General features: G+C 47.8%; 1 protein-coding gene across 1 annotated transcript in view; it reads left to right on the top strand.

The window, feature by feature from the left end:
• The first annotated feature begins 3,375 nt into the window (after positions 1-3,375).
• MAML3 (mastermind like transcriptional coactivator 3) overlaps positions 3,376-18,268 on the top strand; it is a 252,041-nt gene continuing 237,148 nt past the window's right edge. Inside the window, exon 1 of the mRNA XM_075708946.1 lies at positions 3,376-3,816. Coding sequence (XP_075565061.1) covers positions 3,376-3,816 — 441 coding nt within the window. The remainder of the gene's footprint in view (positions 3,817-18,268) is intronic.

The raw sequence follows: 18,268 nt of genomic DNA, 5'->3' as shown, positions 1-18,268 counted from the left end.
TGGATGACAGCTGTAAAATAACATTTTTTTACGAAATGCCGATTCTATTGATTGTTTTTAAATATAGGGGATAGTGCTTTATCTCATAAAAGGCTGTATTATAGAATAATGCAAGTATCGCCACTGTTGCTGTTAAAATGAGTGGGGAAATAGACGGGTACATATTCGCTCAGCTTTGTTTTAACCTCGGCCAATTAAAAAAATATCTTTTCATCAGAATCAACCATTTTTAGAATGTATTCAGATGTTTTTTCACAAGACCGGTGACTGATCTGTTTGCAAAACTTCTAACCCACAGAACTTTGTTACTCAAATCATCACCCCTGGGCTGTGCAGCCTGGCAGAACCAAGGTACGTAGCCGAGAGATAAAAAATGCCTAAATTTTTAATCGGCTGGAATTTAATTCGATAACAATCCAGCACGCACTTAAAAAAATACCACGTTTGCTGCCAAAGCGATAGGCTGAAAGTTAAGGTATGTTTATGTGACTCCATATAGATTGACAAATGGTATTTATCCTAGTCGTGGGAAAAGAACGCAACTTCTGTGAAATGCACCAAAAAGCAGTCTGTAAAAAAAAAAAAAAACCAAACCAAAAAACACTGCTTTTAGGTGTATTTCTGACTCCATGGGCATAAGAAGCGTTTCCAGCTTTTTGCGGACTGGGGTGCTCTTTGGGTGTGCAGCTCCTCCGGAGCGAAGCCGGCAGCAGGCAAGCCGGCGGGCTGCAGGGGGCACTGCCGAGGAACCCAAAAAGTGCTGCTTCAAACTTAAACCTCAGTCACAGCTGTCTCCGCTTCTGGCCTGCTGGCACTTTCCATTTCAATTAGAAAACCAAGCAATCAATAAAAAAAAAAAAAACAACAAATCAAACCCAAACAAGAAAGCCCCCTCCTCCTTCCCCCCCCCCCCCTCAGTTCTTACATTCAATCTTTTCATATCTATTCCTATACGACCAAATAATACCGATGTCTTGGGACCAGACGGAAAGGAATAGTTACCGAAGAGCTTACCACACATCCCCGGTTCCGAATTAGCAGAGGTACCGATCTTGGTAAAAGAGGCAGGATTCGCAGTTTCCCCTCGCTCTCAGGCTGCTTCTGAGCAGAGCTGTAATTTTTCCCTGTTTGTTTTGTGCTAAAGTAGTAATCGGTGATCATGAAGAACAGTAAGTAGCTTCACTTCGGTTCTCAAACTGATGGTAAAGAAAAGTTTTAAGGGACGAGCGGAGGTGCAGACATGCTTGTTAGTCCCGACGCAGGGAAGGCACTAATTACTAATTTTATTTGTCCACTATTATTTTCCATCTCAACATAGTCGGGAATTGCTGCAACAGGAATGAAATTAAACCCAAATTTCATATTGCTGAGCACTTAAAGAAGACAAAGGCAGCTCTTTGCCACTGTCAGTAGCTTAGAAATAGTGTCCTATGCTAATCTGCAGTGCCAGAAATGAAGATGGTTTAAATCAGATCTCATGACTAATGTATGAGTTCCCAATTTTCTTTATTTCCAGCTGCATGTTAGAGAACAAGGGTGCCTCTCCGAGATAACTCTGGTTTATGTAGGTATATTAAAAAAAAAAAAAAAAAAGGAATTGGAAGCACATAGCTCATAGTGCTAGCTAGAAAATAAGAGTCAATTAAAATCACGCGTGCAATGGGTTTATCTGCCGAATGGTTTAAAACTAGGTTCCCGGGATGTTATCCTGGATACATTAATCACCCGCGCTCTGGATGGAGGCCGCCACCGTTCGCTTGGAAAAATGTCCCTGCCCAACGTGTCGTGTTTCTCTCCTGCTGTCTAAAATAGAAAGTTCAGCCCGGTGCCCGGGAGGCTCCGCGCTCGCTGGGCGCTCCTTGTGCAACAGTTTACACCGAACGGCGGGGGCTGCGGGGCTGCCGGGGGCTGCGGGGCTGCCGGGGGCTGCCGGGGGTGCGGGGCTGCCGGGGGTGCGGGGGCTCCGGGGCTGCCGGGGGTGCGGGGGCTGCGGGGCTGCCGGCTCCCCCCCGCCCCCCCGGGGCTGCCTCCTCCCGCCGGCCCCGCGCCCCCCGCCCCGCCGCTGCCGCCGGCCCCGGCGCCTCCGGAGAGCCGGGGCTGCCTCCGGCCGGGCGCTGCCCGCCGCGGCCGCCCCGTCTGCCGCCCGCCCGCCCCCCGCGCAAGGGGCCGGGGAGGCGGCGGGGCGGCCCCGGGGGCGGCAGGTGGCGGCCCCCGCTCCCCGGCGCTGCCGGGCGTGGGCGTGGGCGCGGCGGGCGGGGGGGGGGCGAGCGCCATGTCCGCTCCCGCCGGGCGCCGTCCGTGCCGGGTTTTGCACCTTGTCCCCGGGCCTGCCTCACGGCCTGCCGGAGCCGGAGCCGCCGCCGCCGCCGCCGCTGCGGTGTTTACTGAGCGCTCCTGTCCTGATATCACTCCGCTGGCATGGAGGAGGAGGAGGTAGAGGAGGAGAGCATTTGATCATTGTGATGGTGGCAGGAGGAGCAGCAGCGAGCAGAGCAGAGCAGAGCGTTAGGCTGTATCAGCTCGGCGTTGTGCAAAGACTTCAGACCTCTACTTTTTTTTTTTTTCTTCTTTTTTTTTTTCCTCTCTCCTCCAGCTCGGCCCGGATTGTTCATGTGTTTACTTCCCCCAGCCCGAGGATTTGCTATTTAGGTTCCTGTTGAAATGCAACCGAGCAGCCAAAGTACTTTGCGAACGCGGTGCGGCATAAACACCAAAACTTTTTTCTAGAGGGAAAATACAATAAGCGAGCGGCCGTGCCTGTCTTTTGATGCCGGGGAGTGCGAGTGAGTGTGCCGTGTGTGCCCGGCGTGTGCTTGTGCTTGGATGCGTGTGTGCGAACGCGCGTGTGAGCGGGGGGGTGCGCGCGTGTGTGTGCATGTGGAGGGGCGCGCGTGTTTCTCTTCATACATGGGGAGAGACGGCTTTTGGCAGAAGCTCCGGCAATCTCATGGAACCTATTTTGAAATAATGGATTATAAAAAAGAAAAAGGAGGAAAGGAACTGGTCTGATAGCTCCTGGAGTTTGTTACCCGAATTGCTGCTGCTTAGTTTGTTGTGCTTCTTTTTGTGTGTGTGTGTGTTTGGCGGTCGTGTTGCTGGTGATAACCTTTTAGCACCTTCTCTCTTTATTTCCCTCCCCCCCCCCCCCCCCCCCTTTTTAATGTTTTGGAGCTTCTCGAGAGGGATTGGCTGGGGGGAAAGAGAAACATTTGCTTGGGATCGCTGTTTCCCTGATACATGGTGGTGCCCCCTCCCCCCCCCCCCCCCCCCCCCCGGGTTCTCTAAAAAGTATCCCATCAGGACCCCGGAGGAGACTGTGTGTGTGTGAAGGGTAGGATAAAAAGTTCTTCCAAAATAGTGTGCCCGGGGAAGAGGATGGGGGATTTTGCAGCCCCCGCTGCCGCCGCGAATGGCAGCAGTATCTGCATCAACAATAACCTGAACAGCAGCCTGAGCGGGGCTGGCGGTGCCGGTATCGGGGTTAGCAGCGCTCCCCACGGCCCCGCTGCCGCGGCTGCCGGTAACAATACGGCGAGCAGCGGCGGCATTCCCAAGCACAGCACGGTGGTGGAGCGGCTGAGGCAGCGCATCGAGGGCTGCCGGCGGCACCATGTCAACTGCGAGAGCAGGTACCAGCAAGCCCAGGCGGAGCAGCTGGAGCTGGAGCGCAGGGACACGGTGAGCCTCTACCAGCGGACCCTGGAGCAGAGGGCCAAGAAAACGGGCACCGGCGGCAGCAAGCAGCAGCAGCAGAGCAAACAGCAGCAAGATGCCGAGCCTGCCACGGCGGAGCAGAGGAACCACACTCTGATCATGGTAAGGGGATGCCCGCCGGGGGGGGGGGGGGTGGGGCTCGCTGTGATCTGCGGGTCTCTCGCCGGGACGAGCCGGAGGTCGCCCCCGCGGTTTTCCGGGGGGGGGGGGGGGGACGCGGGCAGGCAGACGGGACGGGGCTCGGCTCAACTTTGGCGGTGGCAGGGCCGCGGGCAGGCTGGGCGAGCGGGGGGCCGCCGGCTGCCTTCCCAACTTCTCACGGGCAGGGGGGGAAGCGGACAAACTTTTTTCCCCCGTCTGTGTCAGAAGGGAAGAGCTGCCCCGCGGGGGGGGGAAGAGGGAAGGAGCGGTGCCGGGCGGGCGCCGAGGGCTGCCGAAAGCCAGAGGAGGGTTTTGTGTGCGTGCGTGTTTTGCGGCGGCTTTTCCGCGCGGGGGCCGTGCGGCTCCGCGGCCGCGCTGCCTTTTTAAATCCCGCCGCGGAGGAGGGCGCAGGTTGGCTCCGCAGGCTGGGCCGGCGGCGGCGGGAGGAAAAGTTGGGCAGGTTTCTGGCCCGGGCTGCCCCGGCGTGCGGGAGCCGGGCTCCGCAGGCGAGCGGCAGCTCGGGCTGAATCGCTTCCTAAAGTTTCCTTGGGTTTTAAGGAGCTTAGCGCGGGGGGGGGGGGGGGGAAGGGGGCGGGGGCTGAGCTGGTAGGAGCGTAGCGGCAAGTAGGAAGCGGAGTTTCCCACTCCCAGGCTGCACCGATGATGAATAATAAAAGGAGGTGCGGGGGGAGCCGGGCCCCGCGCTCCGTCTGAGCCGTATTTATAGCAGGTCGCGGCCGCCAGCCGGTTTTTTGGGGGGGGGGGGAGGCTGCTCGGCGCGTTTGTCCCGGCCGGCGGGGGCAAGCGGGGCGACCCTGCGGCGGGGGGAAGGCGTCTGTGTCCCTGTGTCCTGCCGTGCCCCCCCGCACCGGGCCGTGGCGGGGCGGGGGTGCCCGGGGGCGGGCGCGGGGCAGCCGGGTCTTCGCCGTCTGCCGGGCGCACAATGGGCGGCGGGGAGGAGGGAAGGAGGGAGGGAGGGAGGGGAGGTGCGATGGCAGCGTGTGGTTTACAAGCCTCGCACGTCCCTCCCTCTCGCCCTCCCCTGCTGCGCGGGCAGGCGCGGCGGTGCGGGAGGGTCCAGCGGGGCGGCAGCTGCCGCCGGCCCCCGCCTGGGGGGGGGGTGTGTGTGTGTGTGTGTCTCCGTGACAAAGCCCCCCCCCAGCACCCCCCCATGCGAAAGCAGGGAGCAGCATGCTCAGATGTTCATCTGGGGCCGCGGCGAGCCCGCCCTTCCCCGGGCGGCGGTGCGGGCTGGGGTGCCCGCCGGCTCCTCCCCTGCTGCGGGCAGCCCCTGCTCCGCGGCCCCGCTCCGGCGCGGGGGGCGAGGCGGTGGCGAGCGCTTCGCCGCCGGCAAACAAAAGCTCAGCGCCCGGGCGCGCCCCCCCCCCCCCCCCGCCGGCTCCCCTCCCACCCGCCCCGGCGGAGCGGAGCGGAGCGGAGAGCCGGCTCCCGCCTCCCTGCCTCCTCCGGCCGGGGAGCAGAGCCCCGGCAGCCCGGCGCATCCCCCGGCCCGGGCGGGAGGAGGGGTCGCCGCCGCCTCCCTGAGCGCCGGGAGGGGCGGGAGCGGGGCCGGCGGGAGCCACACAAAGCGGCGGGGGTGCGGGGGGGGGGGCTGCTGCTGCTGCTTCGCAAACAGGAAGCAGAAAAACCTCACTGACATCTTGGTGCTTTCCTGGTGTTCGCGGCAAGGCACGACCATGTTTCTCTGCCTTCTCGCGCCTTCCCGCAGGATCCAGGCTTTTAGATGGAGCTAACGCGCTGCTCCCGCACCGCCGGGCTTGGCCCCGGCGCACCTCTGCTCTCTGCTCGGGCTCCGTGAGCGGGGCCTGTCTTTCGGCAGCCAAACTGGCCTCGAATCCCTTTCCACGTCCCATGTCGTTTCCACAAGGCACGGGAAATTCCGAGGCTCAGGAGACCTGGGAATGACTTGGCTCCGGGGAAGCGCTGCGGTGCGGTGCGGTGCGCACGCATCCCTGCTCCCGGGCAGCTCCCGAGCAGCTCCAGTGCTTCTAGGCCCTCGCTCCTGGCGGGCTGCCCTCTCCCCTTCTTCCCAAACCCCACGCTAAAGCATTCCCAGCCAGGATTCTTAGTGAAATGCCTCGTTTGTTGGCCTTCCCTTGGGGATCCGGGACAGATACCCAAAGCCATGCTATCATGTGAAAGTTGTGGAAACAAAGTAACAAAAGGAGGAAATGCAGTTACAGCTCTCGCTATTATTAATTTGTTTCAGGTTGGGGCACTTGAAGAGCTAAGAGTAGCCTAATTAACGGGTAGCTTGCGATGAAATTCATCGTGGCTGAAATTTTGCGTGACAATCTTCACGCTATTTAAAAGTCCTCGATGTGCGCCGTGCTTTTAATCTTAAAAAGAGAAATTCTAATACTTTATAAAAAAAGGACCCATTTCCATCAACCAGTTGGTTTTTTTTTTTTTTTAAGAATGTTGCCAAAAAATTTAGACACGTTATCTGCTTTGCTTCACTTGTAGAGCGTTAATTATGATTTTTGTCTAATGTCTAAGAACGTTAGGGAACATTCATGGGCACATGAAAGTAATACTTAAAACCTGAGAAATTGCTCCTTTTAAAGCAATTGAAAAGTATTTTCTTTGAGACATTTATGCTTTTTATAGTACAAAAAAAAAAAAAAAAAAAGAAGAAACTTCTTCATTTCTAGCAACCATAAGAGTTTGGTAAGTTTCACTGTTTCTGCGCATCACCATTTTTATTTACCAAAACAGTTCAACTTTATTTAATGTTTTCCTTTGGCATGAGAAAACAGTAAACTACATTTTGGGGTTTTCTCCCTCTCTATTCTCTGGTAAACTCCGGCTGAGGGGCTTACGGTGGAACAATCGTACGGATCTGCTACTGCTTTACCCTTCACACAAAATCATTGTTAAATTATTCCCTTGGATTATGAAACCGCACAATTTGGAAACGAAGCGGTCAGGATTAAATGACAACAAATACAATGAGGATAGTGAGAAATACTGTTTCTAATTCTTTTTTATCAGGGCAAATCAAAGGAAAGTATTATCTGTGTGTGTCCCTCGCCAAATTGGGAGACGCTGAGAAGGGAGGGGAGATGTGCGCTGGGATCGGGGCAGCCGGTCACCCAGCAGACCCTCCCCGAAGCTGGTGCTGACACACGTGCTGAGGTGCCCTTCAGCAAGCTGGGTAAAAAACCACTCATCTTTAAAAGACGATTATTTAAAGACATGCGCTCTGATTTTCTTCATTTGATGGAGTGGAGACTCTCCGGTCTGTACAGTGCTCCCTGTCGCCACCCCCACGGTTTACACCCTCTCTCCCTGAGTGCATGAGCGGGATTATGCAGTTCCCGCTGTTTGGGACTCTGTGCCAGCTGACAAGCAGTTATCAATGGGAGCCTTTCTCCAAAAAGGGATGTAGGAGCATAGGCTTGCCTGTAGTTCCTGAATCGCTGATCTACTTGTGTCTTGTTATAGACTAATTTTTCACTTGCTCAGTTTTGAACCATCTGGGTTTGTAACTACTTCAACCTCTTCTACTCGAGGAGAACAGTGGGCTTCAGAACTAGTTTGCTCCCATACATTGATTGGGACATGCACAAACATTAAAATTGTTTATAAATGTCTGGGAGGACCTTTGTTTTTTCCCCTACCCAGTGCAACCTAGCAAAAGCCAAAGTTATTTTCTGTGCCCTTGAGTTGGATTATTAGAATTCTGTACCAGCTTGGCTTTCAAAGGAAGTATTGGGAAAATTTACAGCCCATCCAGAACTCTGCTGCTCATCTTCGGACTGGTTCCAGGAAATATCAACACATTATTTCAGTTCTCTGCTTCTTTGTCAGCTAATCTGCCTTCTTGTTTCCTCCTTTAAGTGCAAGAGTCTTCTGGCTCTGCATCCATGTTATTGTGTGTGGTTCAGAGATACTGTGTGTGTATACACATACACATGTTATACATAAATAATAAACAATGTATAATCAGTATACAATAAATAGCCAAGTATATAATAAATATTGCAAGTTATATCAGCTCTGTTTCTTATCCCCGACACTGCTGTTCTTATTGTGCATTTTTTGTCTTTTTTTGTCCAATGAAACACTGCATCTGTAATTACCATATTGACCTTCTAATGCACATTCATTTGCATCTGAACTCTACGGTGAAGTATAAAGGCGCTGGAGCTACTTTTTCCTATTTTGAAAGCTCTTCAAGACTTCTCTTATTTAGCATCATTATGGGTTTGATAGCTACTGTCATACTGACCACTTCTAACCTTAAAACCAGTCCTTAGGAAATTGAGTTTTAAACACCAATAAACATAAAATGTTGTTTAGATCACAGAAATTAGTGGTGGAAGTCAAATGACCTATTAGATCATCTTTTCTGTTCCCCTGCCAAAGCATACTATGCCAATTCAGAGTTACTTTAAAGTTAGAGAAAACACGCCTGACAAATACAGTATTTTCCAATACTGCTTTTTACCCGTTCTAGGCTAATGCACTGCCTCATGGAAGTTAACGATCACATTGCCCTTCCACCTGAGGGAAGGGAGATGGGCAGGCCAGTCCTTTCAGCTTGCTTTGTGTAGGGACAGAACGACACGTTCAGAATTACAGAAATCCGGTTATATCTCTTCCTTGTCGGCAGATAGTCCACCGCAGAAAAGTAGCTTCCCCCCTGCCCCCCAATCTCTCCTTTTTGTTGAAAAAGGTATCCCGAGTGAAAAGCGTAACTTCGTAATTTGTCTTGGTGATTCACGGATCATGTCATTAATGAAACTGAGTGCCAAAGAATGCTGTCAGTCTTGTGAGTGGTTTTTTTAAAGCTTACACCTCCTGTATTTAATGTGTACCCGTGTGTATGTTCGTAAACCTGTGCACATTTCTTGTGTTCTTTCTCACCTAACATTGCTGTTTAACTAGGCGCTCGGGAGTTCACCAGTTACACTATAGGAAACATCTATTTCTCCAGCATTGCAAAGATGAAAAAGAAAGATGATTTTTCAGATGTTTCTTTTTATTTTCCACAAGAGGTCAAATACTGCAGCCCTTACTCATGCCTGATGACTAAGTAGGATTAAGCATCTCTTCAGTTAATAAGCTATGTCTGGTCTTGCTCACACTGGGGTAAAGTCAGTAGTAAATGCAAAACTGGGATGATATCAGAATTAAATCCCAGGCCAACAACCCTCCTTCTCTTTCATATGCATCATAGAAGGAGTCACCCTGTAGCACTTTTCATTTTGCTCTTCCTCTAAGGGTGGATCTCTGTGTCTGTCTTATTCCACAGCCTCACCCATTTTTCTTCTCCTTTTCATACCGACTCCCGCTTGATGCTCCTGTGTGATTAGTGTCCTTTAGGACAAGGAGTTTTTGTGTTGACCTCCTTTTGCAGCTAGTCAGCACAGTAGGTTTCAGCTTAGCAAACTGAAAGGAATGGAGAGACTCTTCACTTCAAGCACTACTAGCCTCTAATGACCCTTGTATGCTCTGATAGAAAGTGTGTCCCTTTAAGAGACAGTGGGTCGGGTTATTATGAGCCATAGCTGGAGCAGGGCAAGTTGTATTTTGACATACGGCAGACAGTCATAGTTAAATCTAAGCTTCAGCTTGACCAAGTAGCATGCGTTGAAAGTCCTGCAGTGAAGTTCTAGGCATTGTCAAGTTCAGGAAGAACAACCTTGACTGGAACACATCCGAAAGTCATTCTGCTAACGCAAAGCCAAAAATATTAACGCGTGATTGTGTTAGGACAATTAGTTGCATTGAGGTTAACCTGAGTTTACCGTAACTTGACCTAAAGCTTAAGGCTTCACAAGTGGCTTAAGCTGGTGTAAACCCGAGCTGCTGCCACTGAGGAAGTCTCATCTTTCATGCTCTTGTCAGCGGCCGTATGTGCTTGCTGCCTGCCTGTGCTCACGTTAGCCCTTGCTCGGGTACCTCCACCATCAGCGGGTTCTACCCAACAGGCAGGGAGGACAGACACGTTTCTTCCTTTTCTTCTGAGTTAAGTTTTTGGCTGGATCAGATCCGTGATTTGTTTGACTGTCCCTCCCGTGGGCAGTACGGTCTTACAACACCTTAATCCTCTCCTGAAACGTCATCCTTATCCCAGGATAAACATCTGGGACCTATTAGTTAAAACATGCTCACCTGGTAGCATACATTTCACCTGAGCTAAGTAACACCTGGTGTCAGTGCACATGATTCTCTTCCTGAATGCAGACACTGAAGCAGGAAAGGCTGTAAGTAGCGAAGGAGTCAGAGTTCGTTTTTGCTTAAACGCTTGCACGTATATGACATTTGGTTGTATATTACTCCAATATGTATAATTCATGTGAGAGATGTGTGTGGATTAGCAGAAGTTTAAGGACAGGTCTGACAGCCAGGAACTGCTGACTGGAATCCTTCAAGTGTATTGTTTTGTGAACTGAAACGTGAGGTACGATCTCAGACGGAAGTTACCAACCTGTAATCAGTTTTCTAGTCTGGGTTCTCGCAGGCGGTTCAGATAAGCAACGTACTTGTACATTTGGTGGGAATTTGGGAGTCTTAGCAACTTGAAGTATTTATTTTCCTAGTTTGTCTGAGATGGTGAATCACAAAATCATATAACTTTGATTACTCCTTTGCTTCCCCCTCACATGCTTCAGTTTCACGATGTTTGTAGCTCAAAAGTCATTATAGACTGCTCCTGTTTGCTTTTTGAATACTTGAAACCCAGTTTCTGAGGAGTTAAGAAAAAATGTCTTTTTAAACTTGCAGTAATTAATAAGATAGCAGCTGCTGAAATTTTGGGCTTACAGGAAGGGGTTGAGATGCCTTCTTTCAAGACTTCCCTCTTTCCTGTTGATTTTGTTTGCCACCACATACAGTTAAAATTGGCAGGAAGATAAGAATATTTTAATGTTTAGTTGACCTGAGAGAAGTGTGTTTGCCTATGGGAACTTTGTATTTTCTGTATGTTTGTGTAACTGCTAAGGCTAATGCTGCAGTGCTGTTGGTAGCGTAGATGATCTATTGCTGTCTGCTTGCTGTCAGTTCTGCACAACCACAGTGTACGTGGAGTAGAAAAGAGGTTTGAATTTATGACTTTTGGAATAACTACGCTAATAAACACAAAACCTAACAGCTCAAAGGTTTTCTTTCCCATATTTGTTTTTTTATCGAGGCCACTTTCTGTAAGGTTTTCATGTAGGGCTCTATAGCGTTCTACAAGGTTCTCGGCTCGCAACAGTTGAAGCTTGGTGGCGTTGCATTTTAACTGATTGAAACTGGGGCTGTTGGGCTGTGCCTCTTCACCTCCTCCCTTCTTCACACTTCACTCTCCTCCCTGTGTTGCTTTAACTACGTGCCATACAGGAGCATTTCAGGTTTAATAAAACAATTCAACTTCATTTTCCTCTGGTCTTTAGATTCAGACGAACCGCTGTCAAGTGCTGCAGTGAAGGTGTAGCTTTTCTCTGTCATCTTTATGCTGCTTGTGAAAATCTCGGGCCTGTTCAGAAAGTCCTTGGATATTGTGTACCTACGTAAAGAGCAAAGAATTGGTCCTTAACCTTATGCTGGCCCTGGGCGTTATCACAACAAGAAGCCAATATGGCTATGTACGTGCTTTTATATAAACCAGTACATGTACACATACACTGGTTTTTACACCGCACCGCAAGCCAAAGCGAAAGGATTTATGGTCAGTGATCAGTTTTGATGGTGCAAGGGGATGTACTAGTTTAAGAACCACTGATATGCACCCATTTTCTATATTTTCAGCCTCTTTCTCTTTCCTTTAGCTCCTATCTAATCCGCTGTGATGTTTTGGCACTTCTCCATTGTGTTTAATCTAAAGGAGGAAGGGAGGTGGTTATGGCAGATGAGATGCTGGAAGAGTTCTGGAAAGTATTGGAGCTTTTTAATCATTTAAGATGTTTCCTTACATTAAGGAGGATAGACCAGCACTTAGCCAAAAGAGGAATTGTAGCATTTCCTACCGCTTCTGTTTATGCAGAATATTGTGGTTATAGACTCTCTAGTATCTGAGAAAATGACTTTAAAATACGACTGCCTTAGCTGGCAGTAGTTGTCTTTAGACTGCTAAAAAGATTGTTACAGTTACATTGCAGCTGTGATTTTTGCTGCTGTTCATTTTTGCCTCTGAAGCTGGTGGCTGTTGTTCTGATTTCTCTGGATTGCATTCCAGTGCATAACTGAGGCAGCATAGGGAAAACTGCTACTGACGTGAAACAACCGATTTTTTTAATGATGTTTTTGGCAAGCAGTATCTCTATTCATTACACATATTTTTAGTTGTCGTTGAAGCAGGTTATGTAGCTCCGAAGACTTTAGTGGACTCATACAGAAGACTGTAGACTTCTGTAACTGAGCGGCGGCCACGTTGTTTGAGCTCCAAATTGGCTGAAGCGTTCTGGCGTGTAATCCGTGGCTGGATATGAAGTAATGATTCAAAATAATCTGTGGCTCCTTCTATTACAGCACGTTTCTGGGCTGAGCTTGCAGTCTTTGCATTCCAGTAAAAGTGGAGGTACCAAGCTGAGGTTGCAGTGCTATCTTTTTCCCTAATTGGATGACAGATAATTTGTGCTAACTAGTTTGTAGGTTGAAAGATTATTTATAGGCTGGATTGCTGCAGTTTTGAAAATTCACCTGACAGAATTTCGCTTTACATTTTTTCATGCCAGGGGAGTTGACTGGGGCTTATTTTTTTCTAACACATTTTAATATGTATTCTACATCAAGCAAAACAACAAAAAAAAAATCCATTTATTTTCTCTCCTCCATTTCATTTACAACAAAAAAACCCCAAAAACTTTATATCCACACTAGGATTTACTGCCCTTCTCGCTAATGTTTTTGTTGTGGGAAATGCCAGCAGTGGGTAGGGATAATGGAGTTTTGTGCATGTAGAATAGCAAAACCAAAATTGATTTTGACTAGTGGCGTTAAAAGCTTCACCTCTCCCTCACCTATTACTGTGATAAAGCATATGGCAGTCTAGTTACAGCCAGAGAAGGGCTCTGGGAAGTTGGCATAGACCATCTTTCTTTATAGTTGCTATGGATATTTGAATACAAGAAACACGGTATTTTGTGTTTTTCATTTTGTGTCAAAATACCAAGTATCTTGAAAAAGTGATTCTGCCGGAATGGCAAGCTTACTCTCTTTTTACTGTCAAATTTCATGCTACTTAAAGCCAGTGGTAAGAACACATTATGTTTATGTGTCTTTTAAGTAGTTTATCCAAATGAAATATCTGCGTTCTCATGGCACACTGCATACGATACAAGAACTTCATTATGCAGGTACTGAGAGCATCAGAGTCTCTGGAAAACCTAGCTAGTTCACCTCTCTGTGGTCTCTTCATATGTTACTGCCTTAGGGTTAGTTAGGTGAGGCAGCTGAAGCAAGTTAACAGTTTGCTGCCATTAAATGGGGCGGTCTCCGCCTCCTTCCGCTGAGCCGCAGTCCTGTACCTATGTCCGTGCTGGTGCTGGCCCGGTGAGCCCGTCGGTGGTTACGAAGCTTCGGGGGGAAATTGCCTGTCTAGGAGAAAAAAAGGTGTTTATTTTGCGGTGGAAGGTGAAACTGCACAGCATGGTACTAAGGAAGAGGGAGTAGAGGCGAGGGGAGGCAGAAGGTACCACGTCAGCAAAGGTGTGAAGCCAGCCCTGCCCGGTGAGCCCGTCGGTGGTACGAAGCTTCGGGGGGAAATTGCCTGTCTAGGAGAAAAAAAGGTGTTTATTTTGCGGTGGAAGGTGAAACTGCACAGCATGGTACTAAGGAAGAGGGAGTAGAGGCGAGGGGAGGCAGAAGGTACCACGTCAGCAAAGGTGTGAAGTCAGCCCTGCCCGGTGAGCCCGTCGGTGGTACGAAGCTTCGGGGGGAAATTGCCTGTCTAGGAGAAAAAAAGGTGTTTATTTTGCGGTGGAAGGTGAAACTGCACAGCATGGTACTAAGGAAGAGGGAGTAGAGGCGAGGGGAGGCAGAAGGTACCACGTCAGCAAAGGTGTGAAGTCAGCCCTGCCCGGTGAGCCCGTCGGTGGTACGAAGCTTCGGGGGGAAATTGCCTGTCTAGGAGAAAAAAAGGTGTTTATTTTGCGGTGGAAGGTGAAACTGCACAGCATGGTACTAAGGAAGAGGGAGTAGAGGCGAGGGGAGGCAGAAGGTACCACGTCAGCAAAGGTGTGAAGCCAGCCCTGCCCGTCGCCTGTGACCATGCCCTTGTCCTCTGCTCAGCTCCCAGTGGAGAGCCTGGGAGTTGGGGTGCGTTGCTGTTGTTGATTTGGAGGTGAAATACTTAATCGGTTTATGGAACCCCAGACGGAGCATTATGGGAAGCCTCTTCGGGAATACTGATACGGTTACTTGTAAGGATGAGGTGGTGATCCAACGTGTAAAGAAGGCTGAGGAAAAATATCTTTTCACCCTAATCTAGTCCAAAGAAGACATCATGCTGGCCACAGTGTGGACTTGTATCAGGTAGGTGACCACTGTCCTTCCTGTGAGGGGAAAAAAAAAAAGTGCTTGTGTTCGTATTTCTTTTGTTTCCTAATTTCCTTCTGAAAATTGATAAACTTTGCTTATGTCTCTCTGATAAAACAAGGGAAAACATGATTTTGCTTGATCTATACAGTATGGTAATAGCATTTCTTTTTCAGGCGACTCAGATGTGTTCATGCCCATTTTAATTCCATGTAGAATAATAAACTAGGTAAAATAATTATGAAAGGCCCACATAAAAGATATCACCAGTCATGGAATGTGATACCTTGACTTACATACGGGACTTGAGGTAATGCTCAAGTGAGCTGCTGTGTCCAAGGTAAAGACAGTTGCACGTAGTTTTATTTTCCTTCTATTTGAATCCAACTCTGGGCAGTACAATAATAATTTTTATTCAAGTAGTCCAGGAAAAAAAAAAAAAAAATCACAGATGGGGCAGCTTCTGCCAATGTTGCTGTGTAATATGAGAATTAGTAAAAATGATGTAAATTACAATTCTCTGAATGGATTTTTCATGAAATTGTACTTGGAATGCTGATTAGCGTAGGTGATTTAATTAATTTTTAAATAAGTTCAGTGGGGGTATTTTTGTTTGTTTGTTTTTCCTGCTTTCTCAAATCTTTTATTTCAGAATTAGCTCACTTGTTAGAATCCAACCTGTTAGCACAACAGGTAAACAACAGGATTAGCAATATTGGTATTTCTAATGCAGTGTGTTCCATATGTGAAGTTTTACTGGTGGTTACTTGAGAACACATTGTTTCTGGTTTCAAAGTTATTTACTTCCCAAATCTGTGCCTTACCTGTTGCGGATAGCGAACACGTGGCGAACATATGTCGTAAAGTCACATAAAGAGTTTATCAGAACAGATTTGGACTGGCTAGCTTGCCCATAAAGGTAATGGCAGGAGCGAAGTGTGCTGGTCGTCTCAAATAACAGTAGAATATGTAACACATTTTAACCAACGTACTTCATCTCTTTTTTTTTTTTACCCATTTTTAAAATGTGCTGCTTTTTTTTTTTTTTTTAATTAAGATAAGAGAAGCTTTTCTGAGCTCTTCATCTACAAACTTAGAAGTTTGTAAATGTAGGAAGATAACTGAGGCCAGTAAGTGAAAAACAATGATTAAGTCATATACGCAGGGTTCTGTAGAGGAACGTAGCATAAACAAATTCCTATAAAATATTTCACATTATTCAAAGTTGCATGTTTTTTACAAATATAAAGTTCTTACATGTTTTAAGATTCAATAATTAAGCTGAAAATCAAATGCCTTTCCTGTTGTGAAAGCAGGAAACTAAGTGCCTACAGTTGTATAAAACTTTTATCAGTGCGATACCAATTATTTTTTTTTTAATTACTCAACGAGATCCATATACTATTAATTTTATAATGCACATTGACAGAATTTTTGCAAGAATTCACTTTTGGTAGGATCTTTTTCTTGCTTTTGCCCTTGGTTTAATTGGTTGGGGGTTTTGTGGGGTGGGGTTTTTTTTTGGTTTTTCTTGTTGGGGGTTTTTTTGGTTGGTTGGTTTTGCCTGTTTCTGCTTAAAAAGGTAGAATGCCAAGTATAGTTGTCTCTACAGTTGTCCTAGTGGAGACGGATTAGTAGCCCGAGTACAGATGAGAAAGTCAAATGTATATGCTATTGCAGTTTATCACAGAGTTTGTAACTAACTATCTGGATGCTGCCCTCAGAGGTTGGGTGTTGCAGCAGTTGCACTCACATGTAGATCATGATAAAGCTGCCTTCCTAAGGCCATGTAGTACTTTTTTTTTAAAAAAAAAAAAAAACCAAACCAAACTTCTGTTTTCAGTTGCTTATATTTTCAAAGCTGGTTTTTCTTAGTTGGAAACTCAGGGAGAAATTTGCCTAAAGTAGTTTACTTGTTTAATCTGAGAATCAGCCTAGGGGAAAACACAGTTTTCCCTGCTCTTTTAGAAAGCTCTTCTCAAGAATGAGAAACTGTAGCACATCTGAATTACACACCATAGTCTGCCATTTGTGATCCCTCTAGCAGCACTGGGAACAGAGAGGAGAGGGAGATTAGCTACTTTATTACCTGCGGGGGAGAGGAATATATACTTCCAATGTGCTTAGTATTTGCTTGCTAACATGGGCTGAAGATTCAGTCTGTCTCCTTATAGCCCTGACAGACCAACGGGAAGGTGCCCGTGCCGGTGCGGAGCATGTCGGAGCATGTTCCCACCTACGCTAGCAGGAACTTGGTAGGTCTTTCCCCCAATGTCTCCTCTCAGCTTTCAAGAACCGCTATCCTGTTCATCCTTGGAGTGGTAGATAAGAAAGTTTGCCTTCTCTGCACTGTCAGCTCCTTCCAGTTTGGAAGGAGAAACAAGAAGGCACTGCACCAGAACCGCAGAGACCTGTGGAAGTGGATGGGAGGACAGGAAGAAAGCGTGGGTCAGGAGATGGACAGAACCCAGGCTGGGGTAGGCAGAGTGGAGCAAAGCAGACATCAGCTCTAATAGAGGGACAGAAATACGTAAGAGGGCGTTGGACTTGTTGAACCAGGCTGGAGAGTAGGACGTTGGTTCCACCTGTGTGCTCAGGCTTCACCAAGCGCTGGGCGCAGCTAGTCAATGAGAATACAGGTGCTTGCAATGAACTCGGCTTTTGCTAGCTTGAGTAGCCAGAGCTTGGTGCTGGGGCTTTTAACAGGGCCATACTCATGGTTGGCCGCAAATATTGGGTAAATCAGTTGTTTTGGAGTTGGGTTTTCTTGCTTTTCCAGGTCTTGCGTCCATCAGAGCATTACAGTGTGTTACGCCATCTGATTTTCTGCACTGTTGTTAAATTAGGTGGTGACTTTTTTTGGTTTTGTTCAGATTTGAGGAATTCTAGACACTTTCCAGTGGCACGGATAATGAATTTATGTGACAGTCGTTCAGCAAATGTAAGCCTGCAGACAGCAGGCTTGCTTTTCTTAGTTACCTGTTGCATATTCCTGGGAAGTCACCAACAGACTGCAGCAGTTCACATGAAAAGCATTGCCCAAGTGACCTCTTACACATTAGTAACAGACAGATGTGTGTATTTTAAGTCCTTTATGTCCAAATCCAATTTACACATTTCTAAAGTTGGTTAAGTAAGTGGTGTGTGGTGTTTTGGGTTTTTTCCCTGATGGATTAGCTTTGTTTTGCTAAAACAAGCTACATTTTGATACTTCCCCCCTGTGTATACATTGACTGGTAATATAAACCAGGTTACAAACTCGATTGCTACGGCAGGTAGAAGACAATGCGTATTTCTCAAACCAGTGGAACAAGTGGAAAGTATTTTAGGTACAGTGGCTTAGTGTCCGGCTGTATTCCTGTTTTCTGATGGATATAGAGAGAAATGCTGAGGTAACACTGCAGGCCTTGTGTTACTAAACAGCTATGAGAGATTTCCTTTCCCTTGGGTGGCAGTGTCTCATATTTTTGGAAGGGAGGGAATGAGCTTCTGTCCCTGAGGTCAAACTACACCACCAAACAGCCAGGATTTTCAGAAAGAGTTACAGACTTGATAAGGCAATAAGCCATAGTTACAATCATGTCCTCTTGTTGGCTGAGCAACCCTGTCTGTGCCACGGTGTGTGAAGCGGGTGGTTAGCACTTCAGATCGTTGGAGTGGTTAATCGAGTCGCATACTGTTCAACAGATGAGCTTGAAAAGTAATGCCATGTTTCTTCAGACCTACTTGGACCTGCACAGCTTGGGCCATTACTGTCTCAGGCAAAAGAACTGAGTTTTTCCATAAGAATGTCTTAAAAACTCTTCGGAGTGCTTTGTAATAGGATTTGTATGATCCAAAAGCGTGCCTTTGGCAGGCTGAAATTGTTTGGGTAGTTGACAGAACTAAGTTTATCTGCAGTATTTCATGTTTCAGTCATAATACT

This window comes from Pelecanus crispus, chromosome 4 (genome assembly GCF_030463565.1).
Source record: "Pelecanus crispus isolate bPelCri1 chromosome 4, bPelCri1.pri, whole genome shotgun sequence".
Classification (NCBI taxonomy): Eukaryota; Metazoa; Chordata; class Aves; order Pelecaniformes; family Pelecanidae; genus Pelecanus; species Pelecanus crispus.
Note: the sequence above shows the minus strand (reverse complement) of the source record. Positions and strands in the feature narration are given on the sequence as shown.